Below are 18,018 nucleotides of genomic sequence, written 5' to 3' on the forward strand. Positions count from 1 at the left end.
TGGTTTAAAAATTATTCGAGGGTTCTGGCAGATACAATCGATTACAAAGTTATGAGAAATAAAAGTAATGATTAGTTGTGCGCCCCTGTTTCAACAAATTGCAATTTTGATAAAAAAAAAAGTACAAAACTGAACAAAAACTCGGCGACTCCTCAATACTGCGTTGTATGGAATATACAATAAAAAATTATGCACTATTGCCTGCTGATATTTGATTTTCTTTACTTAACATTATTCACCGTATAATACAAATAGTAACGTCAGTTTTGATGTGTTAAGTTTTACATTTAGGTAACAATTAGAAAGAAAACATTGCTTTACAATTTTTTTTCCTACACTTAGTACCTTTTCAAGAATGCTTGTTTTGGTTTTTAGTTTCACTATTTATCCTCGACACAAAAAAATAATGTCGCAGATTTCAAGAATTTAAAATGCTTACGTAATATACTGAAATTGTTATATTCGAATCCAGTTTATGTTATTTGAATATTTCGTGTGTTATTAGTCATTTTTTTAGTACAGCGGTTAGTATACTACCTTAATTCATACATTACATCCAATTATTTTATTTGAACTCAAAATAGTCGAACTGAGATGGCAAGAAATCGTAGAAAATTGGATACCACATTTTTTAAATCGATTTAAACTCGGGATTTTATATTTTTACTGATACGATTATGTAATTCTAGCAAAAAAGTGTTTTCCGAAGTTTGTCCTGTGATATCAAATGATCTACTGAACGATCCCTGCAGTAACTGACTTAATCTATGAAAACGAACCCTTGGACCTATTCTGGAATCTGCGTAACTTCAAATGAAAAAACATTACCATATTTACCTTAGCTTAAACAAAACTATACTGATTTTCGACGGCTCGGCTCGAAGCTTCCGCCTGTATTTGTTCTAAAGTCGTCTCCTGCGTTCTAACACTACCATTATGCGTTTGAACCTAAAAAAATTGTCCGATTCTAAAATCATCGACCAAACAAACACAAAACTGTCTTCTTAATTGTTTTAATTTGGCTCTTTAGTTATTCGTTTAAATTAGCTTTTTTAGTTCCTCCGTTAAACGGTAAATAAAAAGGTGTGAAAATAAAACAAACTTTTAAAAATGTTAAATATTATATTTACATTTTTGTACTTAAACGTATAAATCAAAATATAATTGGACAATGACTGCTTTTAAAACCATAACTGTGGCGACATGATTTCGACGCCCCACAATGAGACCTTTCAAACTCAAAACCGAACTAGAAAAAACCTTTCAAAATGGTATATGTAACTTTTAGATCAATTTAGCCGGGAAATTTAAACAGACTGTATTATACATAAAACCAAACGTAAAGTAGTAAGTAGAGAAAATCTAGGCAAGAATTTGAATTTCAAAAATGAAATGAGATTATAAATAGGAAAAAAAAGGAACGAAATAAATTTTATAGAATTCTGTTAGTGATAGACCTAAACGAACTTTATTTAACATACTAGTACTTTCTAGATTTCAATTGGAATCACAGTTTGCCGCATTGAACAAAGTACTACTTTGTTTCAGTAGGCATCAAATGGCAATGACATTTAAGATATAGTTTGTAGGTTATACCTCAAAAAGTAACCTAAATCAGTAGGCACTGTATGGCAAATGACATTTACTCTACAGGTTATGTCAGAAAGAGAAACCTAACAAAGTAGGTGCAAAGTAATGCTTTGTGCAGTAGGCCCTGAATAGCAGTGACATTTAAGATACAAGTTATATTTTGTAGGTTATATTTCACAGAGCTACCTACAGGGTAGGTACAAAATAATGCTCTGTGCTAATAGTGACATTTAAAATATACTTTGTAGTCGCATCAAACGAGTTTTATGAATAAAAATTAAAAAAAGACTTTAATAATTGTTTAAAAATTACTAAATACGGACCGATATGTCGGAATTTAATTTAAATATCCAATTTTCTAGAAAAGTCTCACTGTGGAACGGATTTTAGACGAGTCGTGGTAAATACATAAAAGAAAAAAGCATTAGACATAATATTCTTCACCCTTGACAAATAGCACTTGCTTTCAACCAGACATTATGCTAACGTTAATAATAAATACTACAAGAACCGGTACCTTGGAACTATGCGATAGTATACCCAACGGACTGGTGTATATAAAAATAAATTATTAAATAAGATATAGCTATAATTAGAGGATTGCACTGAGTTTGTTTTGTACAAATAAAAACGAACTACTTTTATTTAAATGTTGAGAGTTATATGAAGGCCTACGCACACTTCCGGACGGTTTCGAGGATAAATCTGTATAGGAACGTTTGAACTACTGACTCAAGTGGAGGCAAAAAAAAGTAAAACTGAAGTATTCAATTGTCCATTATCGCCTGTAAGGTCACTTTGTGGTAAAATGTAGAATTTAAAAAAAACTACCCTAGAAACTTGCCCGAAGCGTGCACGCCCACCCTTAAGGAGTATTTTATATAAATATTGTTTAGGTTACGTTAAAAGCTACTTTTTAATGGAAAGTAAACGGGAATATCTACAAAACGGGGCACTCTACAAGTCGTGAGAGGAAACCTATACGGATTTAGAACATCCCCTTGTATAATACATTAGTTGAGCCCAAAACTACATAGAAATAAATAAAAAAAATAAGTGCAATTTTGTTTACATAATGTCAAGCAAAAAAGGCACGAAAATTACATACATTTACACGAAAATTATGTACAAAAGATAAATAAAAAAAAACGATATCACTATGAGGTACGAAAGGCATTTTAATGAACTCCGACGCGAAAATAAAGTGCTGTTCCCACGGGTATCGGGCTGACCGGAAATTTACGAATATAATTAGCCTCGCGAAGGAAACAACGTTATTTATTTTACGTATGTGTTTAAATCTAAGCATAGTCAACCCCCGTTACAGATTAAATTAATTACCCCCTTAAATTAAATTACTCGCTAGCGTCTTAAAGTAGATTAGTCGTTCCGGATAGTCTTTGGTGATCAAGGGAAGAAGTCTTAAGGTTACGATTAAAGAAGGAATGACGGCCAACCCCGTACCGCTACCTCTAATGACGTTAAAATGCCTTCCTAGCGAAAAGAAAAAAAAAATCCTATGAAACACACATCGAACACTTTATCTCACTTGTCTGACTTCCGGAATGGGGGGCACTCTTCTGTCGTGTCCGTTGGTGACCGCCTGCTGGGAGGCGCTGCTCGACAGGGCGGCCCCGCCGGAGCCGCGACCCATCGAGCTCTGGTGCTGCTGACGGGCGTTGGGGTTGAGGATGTAGTCGGTGAGTGTCACGTCGGAGCTGCCGCCGCTCTCCAGGGGGATTGGTTGGGAGCGGAAGTGCTCCAGCATCTCATAGATGGACTTGAACCAGAAGTGCTGGACGCGGCATTGGCCCTGTTCGTTTATTGTCATCCGGAGGTGCTTCGCTCGACCCTGCAGACACAAAGTACTCAGGAAATTGTTCCGTTCGGAGATCGGCACGTAATGAAAAATGTAGGTCAAATTTTCGTATCTTTTTCACCTTAAGAATATGCAGTAGTTCAATTACACGAGACATGCTACTGAATGTTGTGGATCAGAAAATTATGTCGTATACCTTGAAAAAATCGATATAAACAGTCATTTATAGACAAAAAACATTCAGTTTCCTCACTCGCAATTGATTTCTGGATGTGACTGATTCGTATTTGATATAAAAAGATTTTACTTTGTGTACTTGGTGAAAAATGTTCAAAACTGGAGCAAAAAGTTCAAGTTTCTACATTGCCGCTATCACAATTGGAAAGTTTAGTGAAACAAACTTTAAAATCACCTTTGAGCAACAAATTTAGAAAATATTAATGACGATTTCACAAATATTGGAATTAAAGAAAGATGAAAATTAATATTTTCAAGGTTTTCAAACGGTGGTGGCATAATAGCACTGTAATAGTGCTAGTCCATTTTTGCAGTCATTTTTAGTGAAATTTTCCTTCATTACCGCAAAATATTATCGAGAAAACAACACTTAAAACCCGTTTTAATGAAAAATCTAATTCGACAACTTCACAAACTGTTTTGTAAAAAATTCAGGTCTGGTGTAGACAAAACATTTTAAAATCTATTTATACACACAAACCATTAATTTATCACTATACGGAATAAAAAAAAGTTTAATTTTAACACTTATAGCAGAAAAATCATTCAAACATCAACAACGCTTATTATTGCAAGACACTGAAAAAAATTAAGTTACGCAAATTAAAAATAAAACATTAATCGACAGACCTGAAAGTTGAAGGTGAGCACGAACTCCCCAGTCCTCGTTTCGCTCTGCCTAACCAAAAATCTGCCGTGCCCTGCTGCACCGTCGTGTAACACCTGTTGAGCTGCCTCTGATCTACCTAACGTACCGTGAAACCACAATTCCTTCTTCAACGTCTGGCCTATGTCCGTCTCCATAGCTGCAAGACGAAATGATACATAGAAATCTGCCAAAATTCGAAAAAAACGAGTCACTTACAACTCAACGGATCACCGGACGCCGGGCAAATGTCGAAATTAGAACTGCTCGACAGTCTGTCACCTCCCCTCCCGGCGACGTGTCTCGGGGGCAAGTCGGGGGCATCAGTATGGTAATCCTTGGTGTGGTCTTGACCCAGACCCGAATCGGATCCCCCTGGGCCGGACCGCATGCAGTAGCGAATGGTGGCGAGCCACGATCTCATGTCGTCTGTATCGTGAGCTTCTATGACGAACTCTATAGAGTTGCTCACCTTCAAGACGAAGGTGTTCTCGTGATCGGGCATTTCCAAGGCCGTGGTCTCTCTCGCCTCGGTGATTAGAGCGCAGAAGACGCCACTTCGCGGCTAGAATGAGGATATGTTGGATTTCAAAGTAATTTCTTTAAGTCGCACTTACCTTTTGATTTTTAGGAGGCGAATAGAATTCCAACATATATCCCCCAGTGGCCTTGACCAGCTGTAAACGACACCTCTCCCATTTAGGGGGGCCACCCGGTTGATCCAAGCTTTCAGGAGTGGAATAATTGACGATACCTTCCTTTCGGCATTCCACAACGATCTTCGCCAATTTCGTCTTGTTGTGGGCTAGATCTACTTCATCCGAATGCTGCTTGTGGAATAAGTCCTTGCTCTTCTTCAAGACCTTAAAACTAAGCCTGCAAATAGACGACGAATGATCACGGTATATGACGGTTGTACACGCAATAGTTACCTTCTGAAGAAAGGTTTGTGTTGTAGTTTAGGGGACCCCTCTTCGATTTCGAAGGTGTCCTCTTCGCTCCTTGAACTTACACCGTTTGATATTTTTGCATTATGCAGTCTGCGTCTATTAAAGTCCATTTCGAATTGCTCTGTGAAACAATCTAAGTATTTTTTCAAAAATTCCTTGTGCGTTACCGTTGACCTGTTGTGTTCTGGCAGATTCATGTTGATGAATTGCATACAGCTCTTGGAAAAATCCTGCGCCGCCGCTTGTGCATGTCTTTCGCAGAATTCCACCCAGGAGTTGTCGATTGACGTTGATTCCAATGCCGCTGCCATTATGTCGTACCCTTTTTACGTTTTTCTCTAAATTACATTATTTATTAAACTACTTTCCTATCGAAATGTTATTGTTTTGATTTAGTATTTTTTTACACTTGACGCCATAACTGATTTGACATTTGATTTAGAGGAGGGGTCAAAGATTCACCTCGGTTCATGTTTAACTATACATTTATATTTTTTATAACATATACTGCAAAAAACATTTACTCCATAATTTAATATAGGCCCTAACGTACTTCTAATAAACTAGATTTAAATTTCAACGCAGTTTTTATATTGATTGAAGGTGTCATAATCAGTAGTCCAAATGTTCAAGCTGGCGTCTTTATGATTCGTTTTTCTATTGTGCATTGTGCGACATTTATTTTGTAAATCTATGGTAAATCCTAACCTTGTTTTTTCTTAACCTAATTCATTTTACGTTTACACAATATCAAAATGAAGAAAATTCCGAAAACATGGAAAGAATTAGGCGTAACTTTGCACGAAGAAGTTGAAAATAGTATTGAATCCTTAAATTTTCCCACTATGACACCTGTCCAGGCCCATACCATACCTCAACTATTAAATAAAAAGGATGTTGCTGTGGAGGCTGTTACAGGTAAGAGTTCCTTTTTCCTTCAGTGAATTCATTTCTAGAACAATAAAGTGAACCAGTTCTGTTGGTTTAAGGATCGGGAAAGACCTTAGCTTTCCTAATACCTCTACTTGACATACTGAAGAAAAGAGAAGCTGAAGAGAATTGGAAGAAGCATCAAGTGGGTGCTATCGTTTTGTCTCCAACTCGAGAACTCGCCTTACAAACTAAAAACGTTCTTGAGCAACTGTTAACTTCTGTCAAGGTTTGTAAAGGTTTGAATATAGTCAAAATCTAGGAATATATCGATATTGTTTATTTTCAGAATTTGACACAAATATTATTTGTCGGCGGAAACAGTGTTGACGAAGATATACTTAATTTTAAGCGTAATGGTGGCAATATTGTGATTTGCACACCCGGTAGGTTAGAGGATTTATTAACAAGGAGGCAAGATATAAACTTATCGAGCCATGTTAAGACTTTGGTAAGTTAAAAGCTAAATTTAAGTGAATGTGGTCTACAATTTTTTCGCTTTAGGAAATTTTAGTGTTGGATGAAGCAGACCGATTGTTAGATTTAGGTTTCCAGAATTCGATAGACACAATTTTAAGTTACTTACCGAGGCAGCGGCGGACAGGTCTGTTTTCCGCTACGCAGACAAAGGAAGTCGAAAATTTGATTCGGGCCGGTTTACGCAACCCTGTACTAGTAAGCGTCTCGGCGAAAGCCGCTCAAAGCACGCCTGAATTACTAGAAAACTATTATATCATCACCAAAAATGACGGTAACAGAATTAAATATGAAGTTGTACCCGGAATCGTATTTTCTATTTTTAGGTAAACTGGCATCGCTGATATGCTTCTTGGAAGCGAAGCACGTACAAAAGGCGATGCTGTTTTTACCGACATGCGCAACGGTGGATTACTGGGCGAGAGTTTTTCCTCACATCTTGCCCAAGAAGTTAGATTTACCGGTAATGGCGATACATGGAAAAATGAAAGTCAAACGGAATAAGGTCCTAGAAAATTTTCGAAATGCTTCGAAAGCACTGCTCTTATGTACAGACGTTATGGCCAGAGGAATCGACATACCGGAAGTAAGAAAAAAAGACTGCGGTAAAATGATTCCGTAATTGCAATATTTGTATTTCTAGATGGACTGGGTGCTACAATGGGACCCACCGGCAAACGCTAGTGCTTTCGTCCACAGAGTAGGTCGAACAGCCCGGCAGGGGCAACAAGGTTCCGCTTTGATTCTCCTTTTAGAAAACGAAGCGGCTTACGTACATTTCATCGAGACTAACCAAAGAGTCAAGCTGAATCTTCTGGAAGATGTCGCTACTGACGAAAAGGTAAGTTTTCAATAATGGTTTTTTCTCGAACATGGTTGCGTCTAGGCTACATACAATTGTACAATTTTTTTAAATTTTGATTAACACTGTCACATTTTAAACACATGGCATTTATACCGGGGACACCCTGTATATTGAGAATGTAAAAATATAATTGTACCATTTTTTTTTCAAGATAGAAGAATTAAGGGATAAAATCAGAAACTTGCTCAAAACGGATCGTGCTATAATCGAAAAAGCCACACAGGCATTCGTTTCACATGTCAGGGCATATTCAAAACATGAGTGTTCGTTGCTGTTACGAGTGAAGGTAGTTTATTACGTTTAATAGGAAACTTCCGCCATATAACACGTTTTATTTCTCATAGGAATTACCGTTGGGTGCTATGGGCGCTGCATATGGGTTACTACAACTCCCCAAGATGCCAGAACTCAAAAATCGAGATCTGTCCGATTTTCCCGAAGTTCTCCAGTTGGACATAAATACAATTCCATACAAAGATAAGACGAGAGAAAAGATCCGGAAGCAGAAATTGGAACAGTACCAGAAAACGGGTATGTTGTCTATAATTTGTACTAAGGTTAAGAATTACATTGTACCTACTGACAAGTGACCTACTAATCTGTAGGTACCATAAAAACATATAACCTACAAAGTGTACCATCGCTACTCGATGCCTACTTGCGCAAAACATTACGTTGTACCTACTGGGAAAGTGACCTACTTTGAAGGCATGACTTATTTTCATATTAGGTGATGCTACCGACATTTTTGACTAGTTACTAAATATTGGGAGCGTAATTCAATTCAGAGTAGTCCTTTCTCACAATATATATATTAAATGTGTTTGATTATTGGAGCGTTTCGTAGGTGTTTGGCCTGGCCACAAGCAGAAATTCATTAGAAAGCCTTCAGAACCTTGGTCGATCACCAAACAAAAGAAAGAGGATCGAAAAGAAAAAAAACTGAAGAGGAAGCAGTCGAAGCAAGCAAAACTGGCAAAGAACGAACCCCTGAAAAAGAAACGAAAAGGTATTTTTGATCAAGGTGAGCGTTTAAAATTGTGAACCGTTCTTTATTGCTGTAGGTATAAGCGACGAGGACTTGGAGGAATTAAAGAAAGACGTAGCGTTGCTGAAGAAACTAAAGAAAAAGAAGATTTCGGATGAAGATTATGAAAAAGAAATCGGTTTGTTGTAATTTTTTTTAAAATAAAATCGTGTTGATGTTTTTTTTTTTTGCTTTGAAGTTTACGCGGCAGGTAAGTTGAATAAAATGTCGTCCTTTTAAAAAACTGTAAAAATTTAATGTCATCGATGTTAATCACAAACATATAAAAACTGTTAAAAAACATCTACTGATAAAAACGAGAATGAACGTATCAATTTTCGTCAGACGAATGGCACCTCGATATAATTAATTTGAAACGTAAATTCTAATTTTCACATACATAAAAAAGTTGCATAAGAATATGTAATTAAGCAGTTAGATATATATTAGTTAATAAAATATATAAAGTGAACGGTGATTATTGCTGCGCGTTGCCCCACATCCGCAATGCCGTCAGGGCCGCGTTAAACTTGTTACACCATTCTATCCTCTCTTCTTTCGTGTCTGCCGACAACAAATGCCTGGAATACAAAAATACGATAAAATTAAAAAAAATAGAGCGGCCGCCAAGATCACCAAACACGAGTCCTATAAATTTTTAAACAAAACAAGACGCATTACCTAATAATAGTTTTGTCTCCTTTGCACACCGTCACCAGAGTATCCTTGTCTTGCGATTGGGCGGGCCTTTCCCTCTCCAGAAGGAAGGTGTGCAACCGGGCACAAATATCTCTGCTAACGGGACCCGCATGCTTCGTGATGCAATTCCTCAAGTCGACCGTGTCTATCGGTGCCTAAAATCACGACGTAATGAAAGGAAATGGAGAAACTATACAAAATTCGCCTTACCATCTTCCTCTCGTCGTCGGGGTACTTCCAGTAGCTTAAAGTGTGACCTTTCAGCAAACACCACCTGCGGTGCCACGCCCCGAACCCTGATACGTCCTCGAACATGGTCAGGAAGCCCCTGTGTTCGACGGAAACGGCCAGTTCGCAGCTGATGCGCATCTCGACGCTGCCGTCGAGCGGGCTCATCGACGGCGTCTAAAATTGAAGTAATTTTGAAAAATTGCTCCTCCAACACAGGTCTGACGTCGGGGACACGTTTTCTGCTTTTAAAAGTCTACTTGGTAGGGTTAGCGTATAAGGGGAATGTCAACGAAATGCTGCTATAGCATCGCGGTGGTATGCCAAGCATTTTATTTTGCTTTTCAACCTGAGTACTTACGTTATTCAAACTGAAAACTTTCTTATTGACGGCTTGCACAGAGAACACAACGTAACCCATAAGCGCAAACGAGGAAGTTCGCACAGCTTGAGGCCCCGCCGGGGACTCCTTTATGGGCATCACCATCTTGGAGTCCTGTTTCGATTTTTTCGGCGTGGTCAGTTTTGTGCCGGACTGAAAAAAATTGCATGTACACATCCGTTCTGGAAAAAAAGCACTGTATGTCTCTTAGTTACCTTTTTGTTGCTGATGTGATACTTGATCTCGTGCGGCAAAAACTCCTCTTGCGCCTGGAGACAGTACACCTCAAACGTAACGGTAAAGTCGCTGTAAATGTTATTCAGCGTAACGTTACCGGGAACGTACAGATCTACGTCTGGATTTTTGGCGTTTGTCACGACCGTGGACACCAACTTCGTCGGGACTACTTGCTCGCCGCACTTGATAAGGCACACGACGTGGTGCCCTTTACCGCCAGCTAAAATCAACGTAATTAACGAATTTTACTAGTAAACACGTGTTATCGCTCACCTGCGGCCAGGGCTTTGACGTATTTCTGCTTCAAAGGCAAGACGATGTTGGATATCGTCAGAGTTCCCTTTTCCAAGGGAAGGTTTTGCGCGTGATGACTTTGAGGCCGTACTGTCTTCTCGACCCTCAACCTCTGAAGTTCATGCAGCGCGGCCTGTCTCCTGTGAGCTGCAATGAAAACGATTAACCGACGCGACAAACGATATACTTACGGGCGCTTACTGGCTACGAGTAAAACTCGTTCCGCCTCGACTTGCTCCGTCGATCCCGAAAATTCCAACGTGGCGCTGCACAGGTTCAACGCCTGGCTAGTTTGGGAGATAATATTTTGCTGCCTGTTCACTTCCCCTTGCAGCTCGAACAGTTTCTTCTGTACGGCCTCCTCGTCTTCCGAGGCTTCTTGCGGGGACTCCTCGATGAGCGGCTGGCGAGATACTTGTCGAACGGGCGTCTGAACCTAAAAAAAATCAAGTTGGAAAACAAACGAAGAGCGCAAACGTCACGCGGACAAACCTGATTCTGTTGCCTGCGATAAAAGCTAACGGTGTGGGTCAGCGGCAGCACGTTATCGCCCTCCATGATGTGTGTGGGCAGCTCCGCCTGTCTTTTCGGCGACGTGATTATCTTGACGGGCGACTGGAATTTGTTTTTCGACGTGGCGACGTTGGGCGAGTAACTCTTGTAGTTGAACGAGTTGGAGGGCTTCGCCGATATTTGCTGCAATCGGAACGACGTCAGAGGGGTTCGGGAAACTTTCGGTTAACTTACGGGTGAAACGTGCCGGCCTTGCTTGGGGGGCGTGGGACCTGTGCTGTTGTCCTCGTCGCTGGCTTCGGCCAAATAATTATCCATGTCGTCCAGGATGCTGGAAACGTCGCTGGCAGTGCTCTCGTCATAAATCGGCTTAAAAACAAAAAGAAATGCAAAGAATTGTTTCAACCTCTGGATAAATATATCGTACTTACCCTTTTTTGGGGCGTTTGGTTGCTGCACACGGCTTGCAAAATTTCCCGACCGAAACTAGTGTTAGGATCGTCCGATTCGTAATTCTCTTCGGAACTGTTCAACAGACAAGGAGAAAATGATATTAGAAACATTCAGCACTATCACCGACACCACGGACGTGCGCAGCGCAGATCAGAATGAATTCATCGCATGCATGAGGTGTGAAAAAAAATGAAATGAGAGGTTTCGGACAGATATTTTTTATTAACACACTTACTTACACAGATCTATAGCCAGTCTTACGTTCTAAGAAGCGTTCGGATAAATATCCCAAGGAACTACTTAATTATAACTATAACGACTCTTGAACAAACCGAATGTATTTAAAAATAAAGATTTCGTAACAGTTTTGAATCGTAAAACTATAGAAACTCGAGTTGAACGTGTTTAAATAGACTCGATTTGTTCGTAACAGTAGTCCGTTCTTTCCATGTACTAGTTCACGGTTACTGAATATTGCACATAGAGCCAGTGAGTATTTTACATTTCCAGTCACGTAGAAGAAGTACAGTCATTGAAGCTTTTCACCTCCGATTTCTTTGAAACTGAACCGATCGACATGAAATTTGCAGATAGTTAGAGAAAAGGTCAATGAACATTAGTGACATAGCACCGATTGACGCTTACACCCTGTTGGGGGTTGACACCCCTTCTCGGGGGTGGAAATTGTTTTTTCAAAAATAACGCTGGAAATCGATAGGGAATTTGAGCAAAAATATTCAAAGAATTTTTTCGAGAAATTGATAGTTTTTTTTAGTTATACACGATTGAAAACTTGGAATTTTGAATGAAAAAAAAAACACTCTTTCAAAGTATGTTTCGCGAATAGTTCAAAATCTACGCATTTTATTAAAAAAAGTGTAATGAACAAAAATGTAAATTATAAATAAACAAAGAAAATCGTTTTTTAAAAAGTCCCATACGTCTTATACAAAGCGAAATATGGTTAGTGCAAGGGGACTTGTTTTGGGAGGAATACTCGAATCGATGTATTCAATGTCAAAAAATGGAAAAAGGATCAATTTTACGTGTATAACGCTCATGCAGTTTTTTGTAGTACTCAAAAAGACCTTCAATATGAGCACTTATAAAAATTAATTAGACCAAAATTGAAGGAGTTATCGTCAAAAACAGATGGGTTGCTCATATTTTTTAAGGAGAAATGAGCAGTAAAGGCTGTACCATTTCCATCAGAATTAAAATTAATCGGGGACCCTTTACAATTAGTTTTGTTTTAGTGTTTTTCATACGATCCTGAAGTTAGACCGGTCTAGAATGCGTACTTTTTTAATAATGTACGATAAAAGTTGAAAACGTATTTTTTATTATTCAAAAAAAATTGCCTTATTTATATAATAACTCTGAAACTATGAAAGATACGTAAAAAATGATAGACAACAAAAATGTACCTTTTTTTTCAACAAATATTTTGCTTTTTTTATTCCAATAGCATAAAAAAATAAAGGAAATATCGCCTCTTGAAGTATCCATTTTAGTGAAAAAACGACCTGTCTCGAGCCCTTCGATGCTTTCCCTTTAAAAAACGAAGGACTCAAAAGGTTTTATATGCAAACGACCTTACAGCTCTTGAAATTATCTTTAAAATGCTTTTTTGTAGGATACTATAGCTTCAAAATTAACCGAGTTATGGTAAAAACACCAATGACATTTTTATATTATACAAATAAAATAAGTAAAAAAATTTAGTGTGATTATTTATATGCAGCGTAGCAATTTTTTTTATGATTGATTATATTTAAAAATCGATTATAATAAAAATATTTTACATTAATATTGGTAAAAGGGTAGTTTATAAGAGTTGAAAATGGCAAAAGTAAAATATTCTTCCATAAACCGTATAAGGGAATTTTTATTTTAAATTATTGCACAATTGTAGCATTCCAAGATTTAAAACGTAATTTTTTATAATTTTTTTAGCACAGGGGTGATTTATAAGGGTTGAAAAGTGTTATGAGATACAAATTCTTTCATAAGCAATGAGGGAATTTTTATTTTAAATAATTGCACCGTTAAAGCATTCCAAGCTTTTAAAAAGTAATTTTTTATCATTTTTGTCAATACAGGGGTGGTTTTTAGGGGTTGAAAGGGAAAAATCCTTTTATTAGCTATAAGGTAACTTTTATTTTAAATAATTGCACGATTTAATCATTCCAAATCTTTAAAAAGTAATTTTGTATCATTATTTTTTGTATAGGGGTAGTTAGTAAGGGTTAAATAAAGGGTCGAAAAGATCAAATATATCATAAAACATGTTCGACAACATGGAACATTATTTAATCTTTGTGCTTGAACAAGATTTTTATCAATAAAATGCTTAAACATTGATTTTCAAAAACAAAAAGCGTCAATCGGGCCTATGTCACTTTTGAACTTGAGCCTAAGATGAGCCTTATTCTAAATTTTCATGCAAATCCATGCAGTTTCAAAGAATTCGGAGGTTACAGCTGATTTTCAGCTTCAATGACTGTAATAATATATGAATTCGTAAGCAAAAAAACGAGGCAAGCGAGATATCGAAGGGACAGCGCTAGTACATACGTTACCTGCACCACATATATTAAATATTACACAAAACGTGAATAAATAGAGCAAAAAAATTAATAATCATCATTGAAATTAATTTGTTTGTTGAGGTCGCTCACTGAGATGCGTTAAAAACCATCAGTAACAAAAAATTATGTTCGAGAACTACCGTACATTTGAACTACTTATGTTGTTTTAGGTACGAATTATTACGTAACCTGCTAGTTTCACCGACAATTCAAATGTCTGATAATTCCCTGCACAGATACAAGTGTAACAGATATTTTTAAACGTGGGTAAGTAAATTCGTCTTGCGTTAATATCAAAGTAGAATTTTAAAATTAGTTACGTCGATTCGTATCAGTTGCTGCGGTATTATTTCAATAAATAAATAAAATCTACTATTATTTCATACGTAGCAAGATTGAGACGTAGAGGAACTTAATAACGTTTCTTTCGAAGACCAACCGATAAGAACCGTCGTGAGACTTATCAGCGTAAAGCACAGATCATGCCAGACAAAAACAAAATAAAATCCAATTGGTTATCTTATCGCACCTGCTATTGCTGTCCGGTGATGGGCTTCTGGTGTGGTTCTCCGCCTCGGTTTCGGTGGCGGTTTCGATGTCGGAAAGGTTAGGGTACAACTTCCCGGGTTTGGGCGGCGACACCTTGATCCTTTTGACTTCCTCCAGTACTGAAGTTACCACCGGGCTGTCCCCTTTACCTGAAACGAGCCCAAGATTGTAATACGGTAATTTTCCAACGAAATCAACACTCACTGTGTCGTTTTCCCCCGCTCTTCCTCTTCTCTCCGGGTCTTGTAGTTTCGCCAACGATCGTGGCGGATTTTCCATGGATCATGGCCGTCTCTTCTGTAGCGTCGATTTCTTCATCGGAATCCTCCTCTATGGCTTCTTTGATTACCTACACACAAGTCGATATAGACAAGGTTGTAACGAACGACCGTCGTAATATTCACCTCTTTGTTCTTCTGGAAACGGTTAAGTAACATGTCCATCTCCTTCTGCCGTTGCTCTTTGATGCTGCTCTCGATCTGCTCCTGCGAGATCGTCGACTTGTTCTTGTTCTCCAACAACGCAGCCATTTTGCTTGCTATTCCGCCCTCCTGGTGTATCGCCGCGATCGTTGGAGAGCTACCTGCAGGTCGCGGGGCGGCACACTTTCCGGCCTTAGACGGGGTCTTCTCCTCCATTCTAATCACCGCCGTGGACTTCGGGGGCACGGGAATCTTTTTATTCGCAACCGAGCTCTGTTTATCTTTGCTTAGTATCGAACTCGGTTTCACATTTTCGTCCGTTATGATTTTCGTGCTGCTGGCTTTCATCGTCGTCTCCACCTTAACGGGCGCGGACATCCCGATGGGAGCTTTCGGAACCAAGGCGTTGCCCCTGTTCTTCTCGAACAGAGCTTTACGTTCCGAAACGGACAATAACGCGGGATCCTTTGCTTTACTGGGGCTCGATTCGAACATTGCTGCCTTGTTGGCGATTTGGGGGGCTCGGACGTTCGCTTTGGACGGAGACCTCGGGCAGGCGGGTTGATTGTTTGCGTAGAATTTTTGCGGAGAGCTCGGACAAGATACATTTACTTTTTGGTTCTTTGTCGGGACGTCCTTAACCGGTGACTGCCTGTTGTTTTCCATCATTATTTTGTTTTCATTGAATTCCTCTTCTTCTATAATCGTGTCGGGTTTTATTTCCTCTTGGCTTCTTGAGATTTGGGTAGTTTGAGCCGTTCTCACTTCAGCTTTCGAGCGCTGCTCCTGCGAATTATACGAATATACTAACCGCGAACTGGAAGATGTGCGAGTAAAGCCTTGTGATTCCTGAAGTAACAGTACAAAAAAAAAAAACAAAATCTATTAACATCAAATCGGAAATTACAAAAAAAATTACAGTAGTTACATTTGCTTTAGAAGAAGAAGAAGAAGAAGAAAGTGTATGAACTACTACTCATATAACATTGCAAATTATGAGTTAAATAAGTTTACCAGGGTGTCCAAGACATTTTGATCCCACTTGATGTGTTTGGGGACGGCTTCCTTCACTTCCGTCACGTTCGCAAGCTTCTGGGGACTGCCGGAAGATTTATTTGGGCTCCCCGTGATATTTCCTCGCTCTTCTACCATCCTTTTGACACTTGTGTCTTTTGTAACTACCGGAGGATCGGGTGCCTTGGGTTTCTGGGAAGGTTTTGAGGGATTGGGTTTTGGAGGGGATGAAGCGTTGGGTGGCTGAGGGGCGGGGGGTTTCCATGTTTTTCTGGGTGTTGACGGTTGTTTCTTCTCGACAGCAGTGCGATTCTGTGTAACAAACGGATGACGATGAAGGAGGAAAGAAGAATATTGCACAGTAGACAAGGTAATAAAATACGTGTGGAAATGTTGAGAAAATTAACTTCGTGTTGCCAAATTTAACAAGCTTCCACTTTACAAGTCACTAGTGTGAAAAAATGTTGGTAAAACAAATAAATAGACGGAATTTTTAAAAATTAATGAGCTCACATTGATTTTTAGTTCTAAACAGGGACATTTTTTTGAAAATGTTTAAAAATGCTCTAATGCTGAATATATTTCAACTAATTCTACTGTTGAAATCAATAAAAATGCACAACTACCCACCATCACGGCACTTGGACAAGAAATATAATGAATGGCAGACCTCAGTTCATTATTTAAAAAAAAAGTGCTTTAAAGATTAGTCACTCTTCACGGTTGTCTAAACTCTGGTATAAAAAGAAGACACATAGCATTTTCACGCCTTTTATATAAACACCGTAAATGGGTTCAATGAATTTATTAACAAGGCCTTTACAGTTTGTGAATAAGTAAAATAAATAAAACGTAGAATTTAGTAAGTGTTAAGTATTACATAACATAAACATATCCATGCCACTTTCTCTTATTTTGTTTTGGAATATATGAAACTTGTTTACATCCGTAATAAAAAATTATATCAAAAATTAATTATTAACAATAATGTTTACTTAAAAGTACCGATAAAATTATACACTTACTTGATGGACATCGTCCTCCCATTCATTTATAGTCTGCGCCAAATCTGCTAGCTTACTCAATCCTTTCCTAGATTTCGATGCACTTTTGGCCAAGTCTTTATCGCTTTTCATGTTACGCTCCTCTTTGTATTCTCTTTCGTAAAACTTGGCTTCTGTTTTATGAATCGGGGAAGAAATATCAGCATCGTCTCCACCTTCAAATTTTGAAATTAATTTTATTGCATAAACGTAATAAATGGTACGAAATACCTGCATATAATTTTCCTAATCGTTTCAATTTACTTTTCGATTCGTCCCTCAAACCGCCGTCGCTGACGGTACTTCCTGTATCGCTGTCATCCTTTTCTTCGATCTCTACCTCCACTCTAACATTTTCCGTGGCCGTAAGTTTAATTTCCATGTTAAAATTTTCTTTTTGAATGTTTAAAGTCTTCAACTGTGACTGAGGCGAGCCGGGTATATCCGAAGACACCCTAGTAGTTGAGTTTTGCCTCGTAAATTTAGCTGTACTAGTTTCAATTTTATTCTCTCTAATTTTTTCGCGTATGTCGGTTGCCGTATCCAAAACAGAGTCAGAAACGATTTCTTTACGGTTTGTGCATTTCACGCTTCTTAAATTCGGTTCAGAACGACTTGTAGTTTTTATTTCTTTATTGCTTTCGCGAAAAGGTGTTTTGTCGTTGTTAGAGTATCCCTCCAACATTTTTTGTCTCTCCCTTGCTCTTGCAAGTATGTTCTAAAATGATTCCTCGAGTATAATAAGAAGGAGAAGGGGGTGTTACTTACCTCTGTAAATGCGTCCATTTTCACAATTAAAACAAAAAGTTTTTACTCACTGTGCACTGAATCCACTGGTGCATTAACAAAACGATTTCCGTCAGTTTTATTTTATGCCAGTTACCTAATTTAAATCAACTTCGTGCACTGCAAATTGTAACCGACAAATTGCAAACAAACAAGAGACAAACCGTTTTTTGACATTCAAAAATAACTGTTTCGAATACTTCCCTTAAGATGTCGTATCTCACGTCATTTCATTGGTTTACGACAAACATCCAATTAGATGATAC

General features: G+C 38.2%; 3 protein-coding genes across 6 annotated transcripts; 1 reads left to right on the top strand and 2 right to left on the bottom strand.

Annotated features, from left to right (window-relative positions):
• Nucleotides 1-15: 15 nt before the first annotated feature.
• LOC108906737 (SH2B adapter protein 1) lies at nt 16-5,663 on the bottom strand. 2 transcript variants are annotated; one of them, XM_018710099.2, is made up of 6 exons: nt 5,225-5,663; nt 4,910-5,162; nt 4,512-4,857; nt 4,277-4,452; nt 3,140-3,442; nt 16-948 (listed from the first exon to the last, which is right to left on the bottom strand). In XM_018710099.2, the coding sequence occupies exons 1-6, from the start codon at nt 5,551-5,553 to the stop codon at nt 844-846; spliced, it is 1,512 nt and encodes a 503-aa protein (XP_018565615.1). In that variant the 5' UTR covers nt 5,554-5,663; the 3' UTR covers nt 16-843. The 2 variants fall into 2 exon arrangements, with proteins under 2 accessions (XP_018565615.1, XP_018565607.1); XM_018710091.2 differs by having other exon boundaries at nt 694-948; nt 4,910-5,168.
• A 296-nt stretch (nt 5,664-5,959) lies between these two features.
• LOC108906730 (probable ATP-dependent RNA helicase DDX55 homolog) lies at nt 5,960-8,723 on the top strand. The gene is made up of 10 exons (XM_018710080.1): nt 5,960-6,160; nt 6,232-6,401; nt 6,462-6,623; nt 6,677-6,923; nt 6,976-7,235; nt 7,293-7,490; nt 7,666-7,800; nt 7,859-8,045; nt 8,362-8,523; nt 8,579-8,723. The coding sequence occupies exons 1-10, from the start codon at nt 5,998-6,000 to the stop codon at nt 8,689-8,691; spliced, it is 1,797 nt and encodes a 598-aa protein (XP_018565596.1). The 5' UTR covers nt 5,960-5,997; the 3' UTR covers nt 8,692-8,723.
• Nucleotides 8,724-8,804: 81 nt separating this feature from the next.
• LOC108907280 (anillin-like) lies at nt 8,805-17,910 on the bottom strand. 3 transcript variants are annotated; one of them, XM_018710910.1, is made up of 17 exons: nt 17,735-17,910; nt 17,198-17,684; nt 16,949-17,142; nt 15,924-16,235; nt 14,892-15,689; nt 14,692-14,836; nt 14,468-14,636; nt 11,326-11,419; nt 11,129-11,263; nt 10,874-11,077; nt 10,583-10,817; nt 10,361-10,528; nt 10,066-10,307; nt 9,830-10,003; nt 9,451-9,645; nt 9,223-9,395; nt 8,805-9,122 (listed from the first exon to the last, which is right to left on the bottom strand). In XM_018710910.1, the coding sequence occupies exons 1-17, from the start codon at nt 17,750-17,752 to the stop codon at nt 9,020-9,022; spliced, it is 3,846 nt and encodes a 1,281-aa protein (XP_018566426.1). In that variant the 5' UTR covers nt 17,753-17,910; the 3' UTR covers nt 8,805-9,019. The 3 variants fall into 3 exon arrangements, with proteins under 3 accessions (XP_018566426.1, XP_018566415.1, XP_018566407.1); XM_018710899.1 differs by having other exon boundaries at nt 14,892-15,695; XM_018710891.1 differs by having other exon boundaries at nt 14,892-15,758.
• Nucleotides 17,911-18,018: the final 108 nt, after the last annotated feature.

Source organism: Anoplophora glabripennis, unplaced genomic scaffold, assembly GCF_000390285.2.
Source record: "Anoplophora glabripennis isolate ALB-LARVAE unplaced genomic scaffold, Agla_2.0 scaffold59, whole genome shotgun sequence".
Lineage (NCBI taxonomy): Eukaryota > Metazoa > Arthropoda > Insecta > Coleoptera > Cerambycidae > Anoplophora > Anoplophora glabripennis.

Coding starts and splice junctions, on each gene's coding strand:
- LOC108906737 (XM_018710091.2), bottom strand. CDS start 5,553: ATGGCAGCGGCATTGGAATCAACGTCAATCGACAACTCCTGGGTGGAA. Junction 4,453..4,511: donor GTCCGGTGATCCGTTGAGTT/GTAAGTGACTCG, acceptor TTCGTCTTGCAG/CTATGGAGACGGACATAGGC. Junction 949..3,139: donor CCATTCCGGAAGTCAGACAA/GTGAGATAAAGT, acceptor CAATTTTTTTAG/GTTCAAACGCATAATGGTAG.
- LOC108906730 (XM_018710080.1), top strand. CDS start 5,998: ATGAAGAAAATTCCGAAAACATGGAAAGAATTAGGCGTAACTTTGCAC. Junction 6,924..6,975: donor TATCATCACCAAAAATGACG/GTAACAGAATTA, acceptor TTCTATTTTTAG/GTAAACTGGCATCGCTGATA. Junction 8,524..8,578: donor CCTGAAAAAGAAACGAAAAG/GTATTTTTGATC, acceptor TTATTGCTGTAG/GTATAAGCGACGAGGACTTG.
- LOC108907280 (XM_018710891.1), bottom strand. Junction 11,420..14,467: donor TCACCGGACAGCAATAGCAG/GTGCGATAAGAT, acceptor TCTGTTGAACAG/TTCCGAAGAGAATTACGAAT. Junction 9,646..9,829: donor AAGTTTTCAGTTTGAATAAC/GTAAGTACTCAG, acceptor CTTCAATTTTAG/ACGCCGTCGATGAGCCCGCT.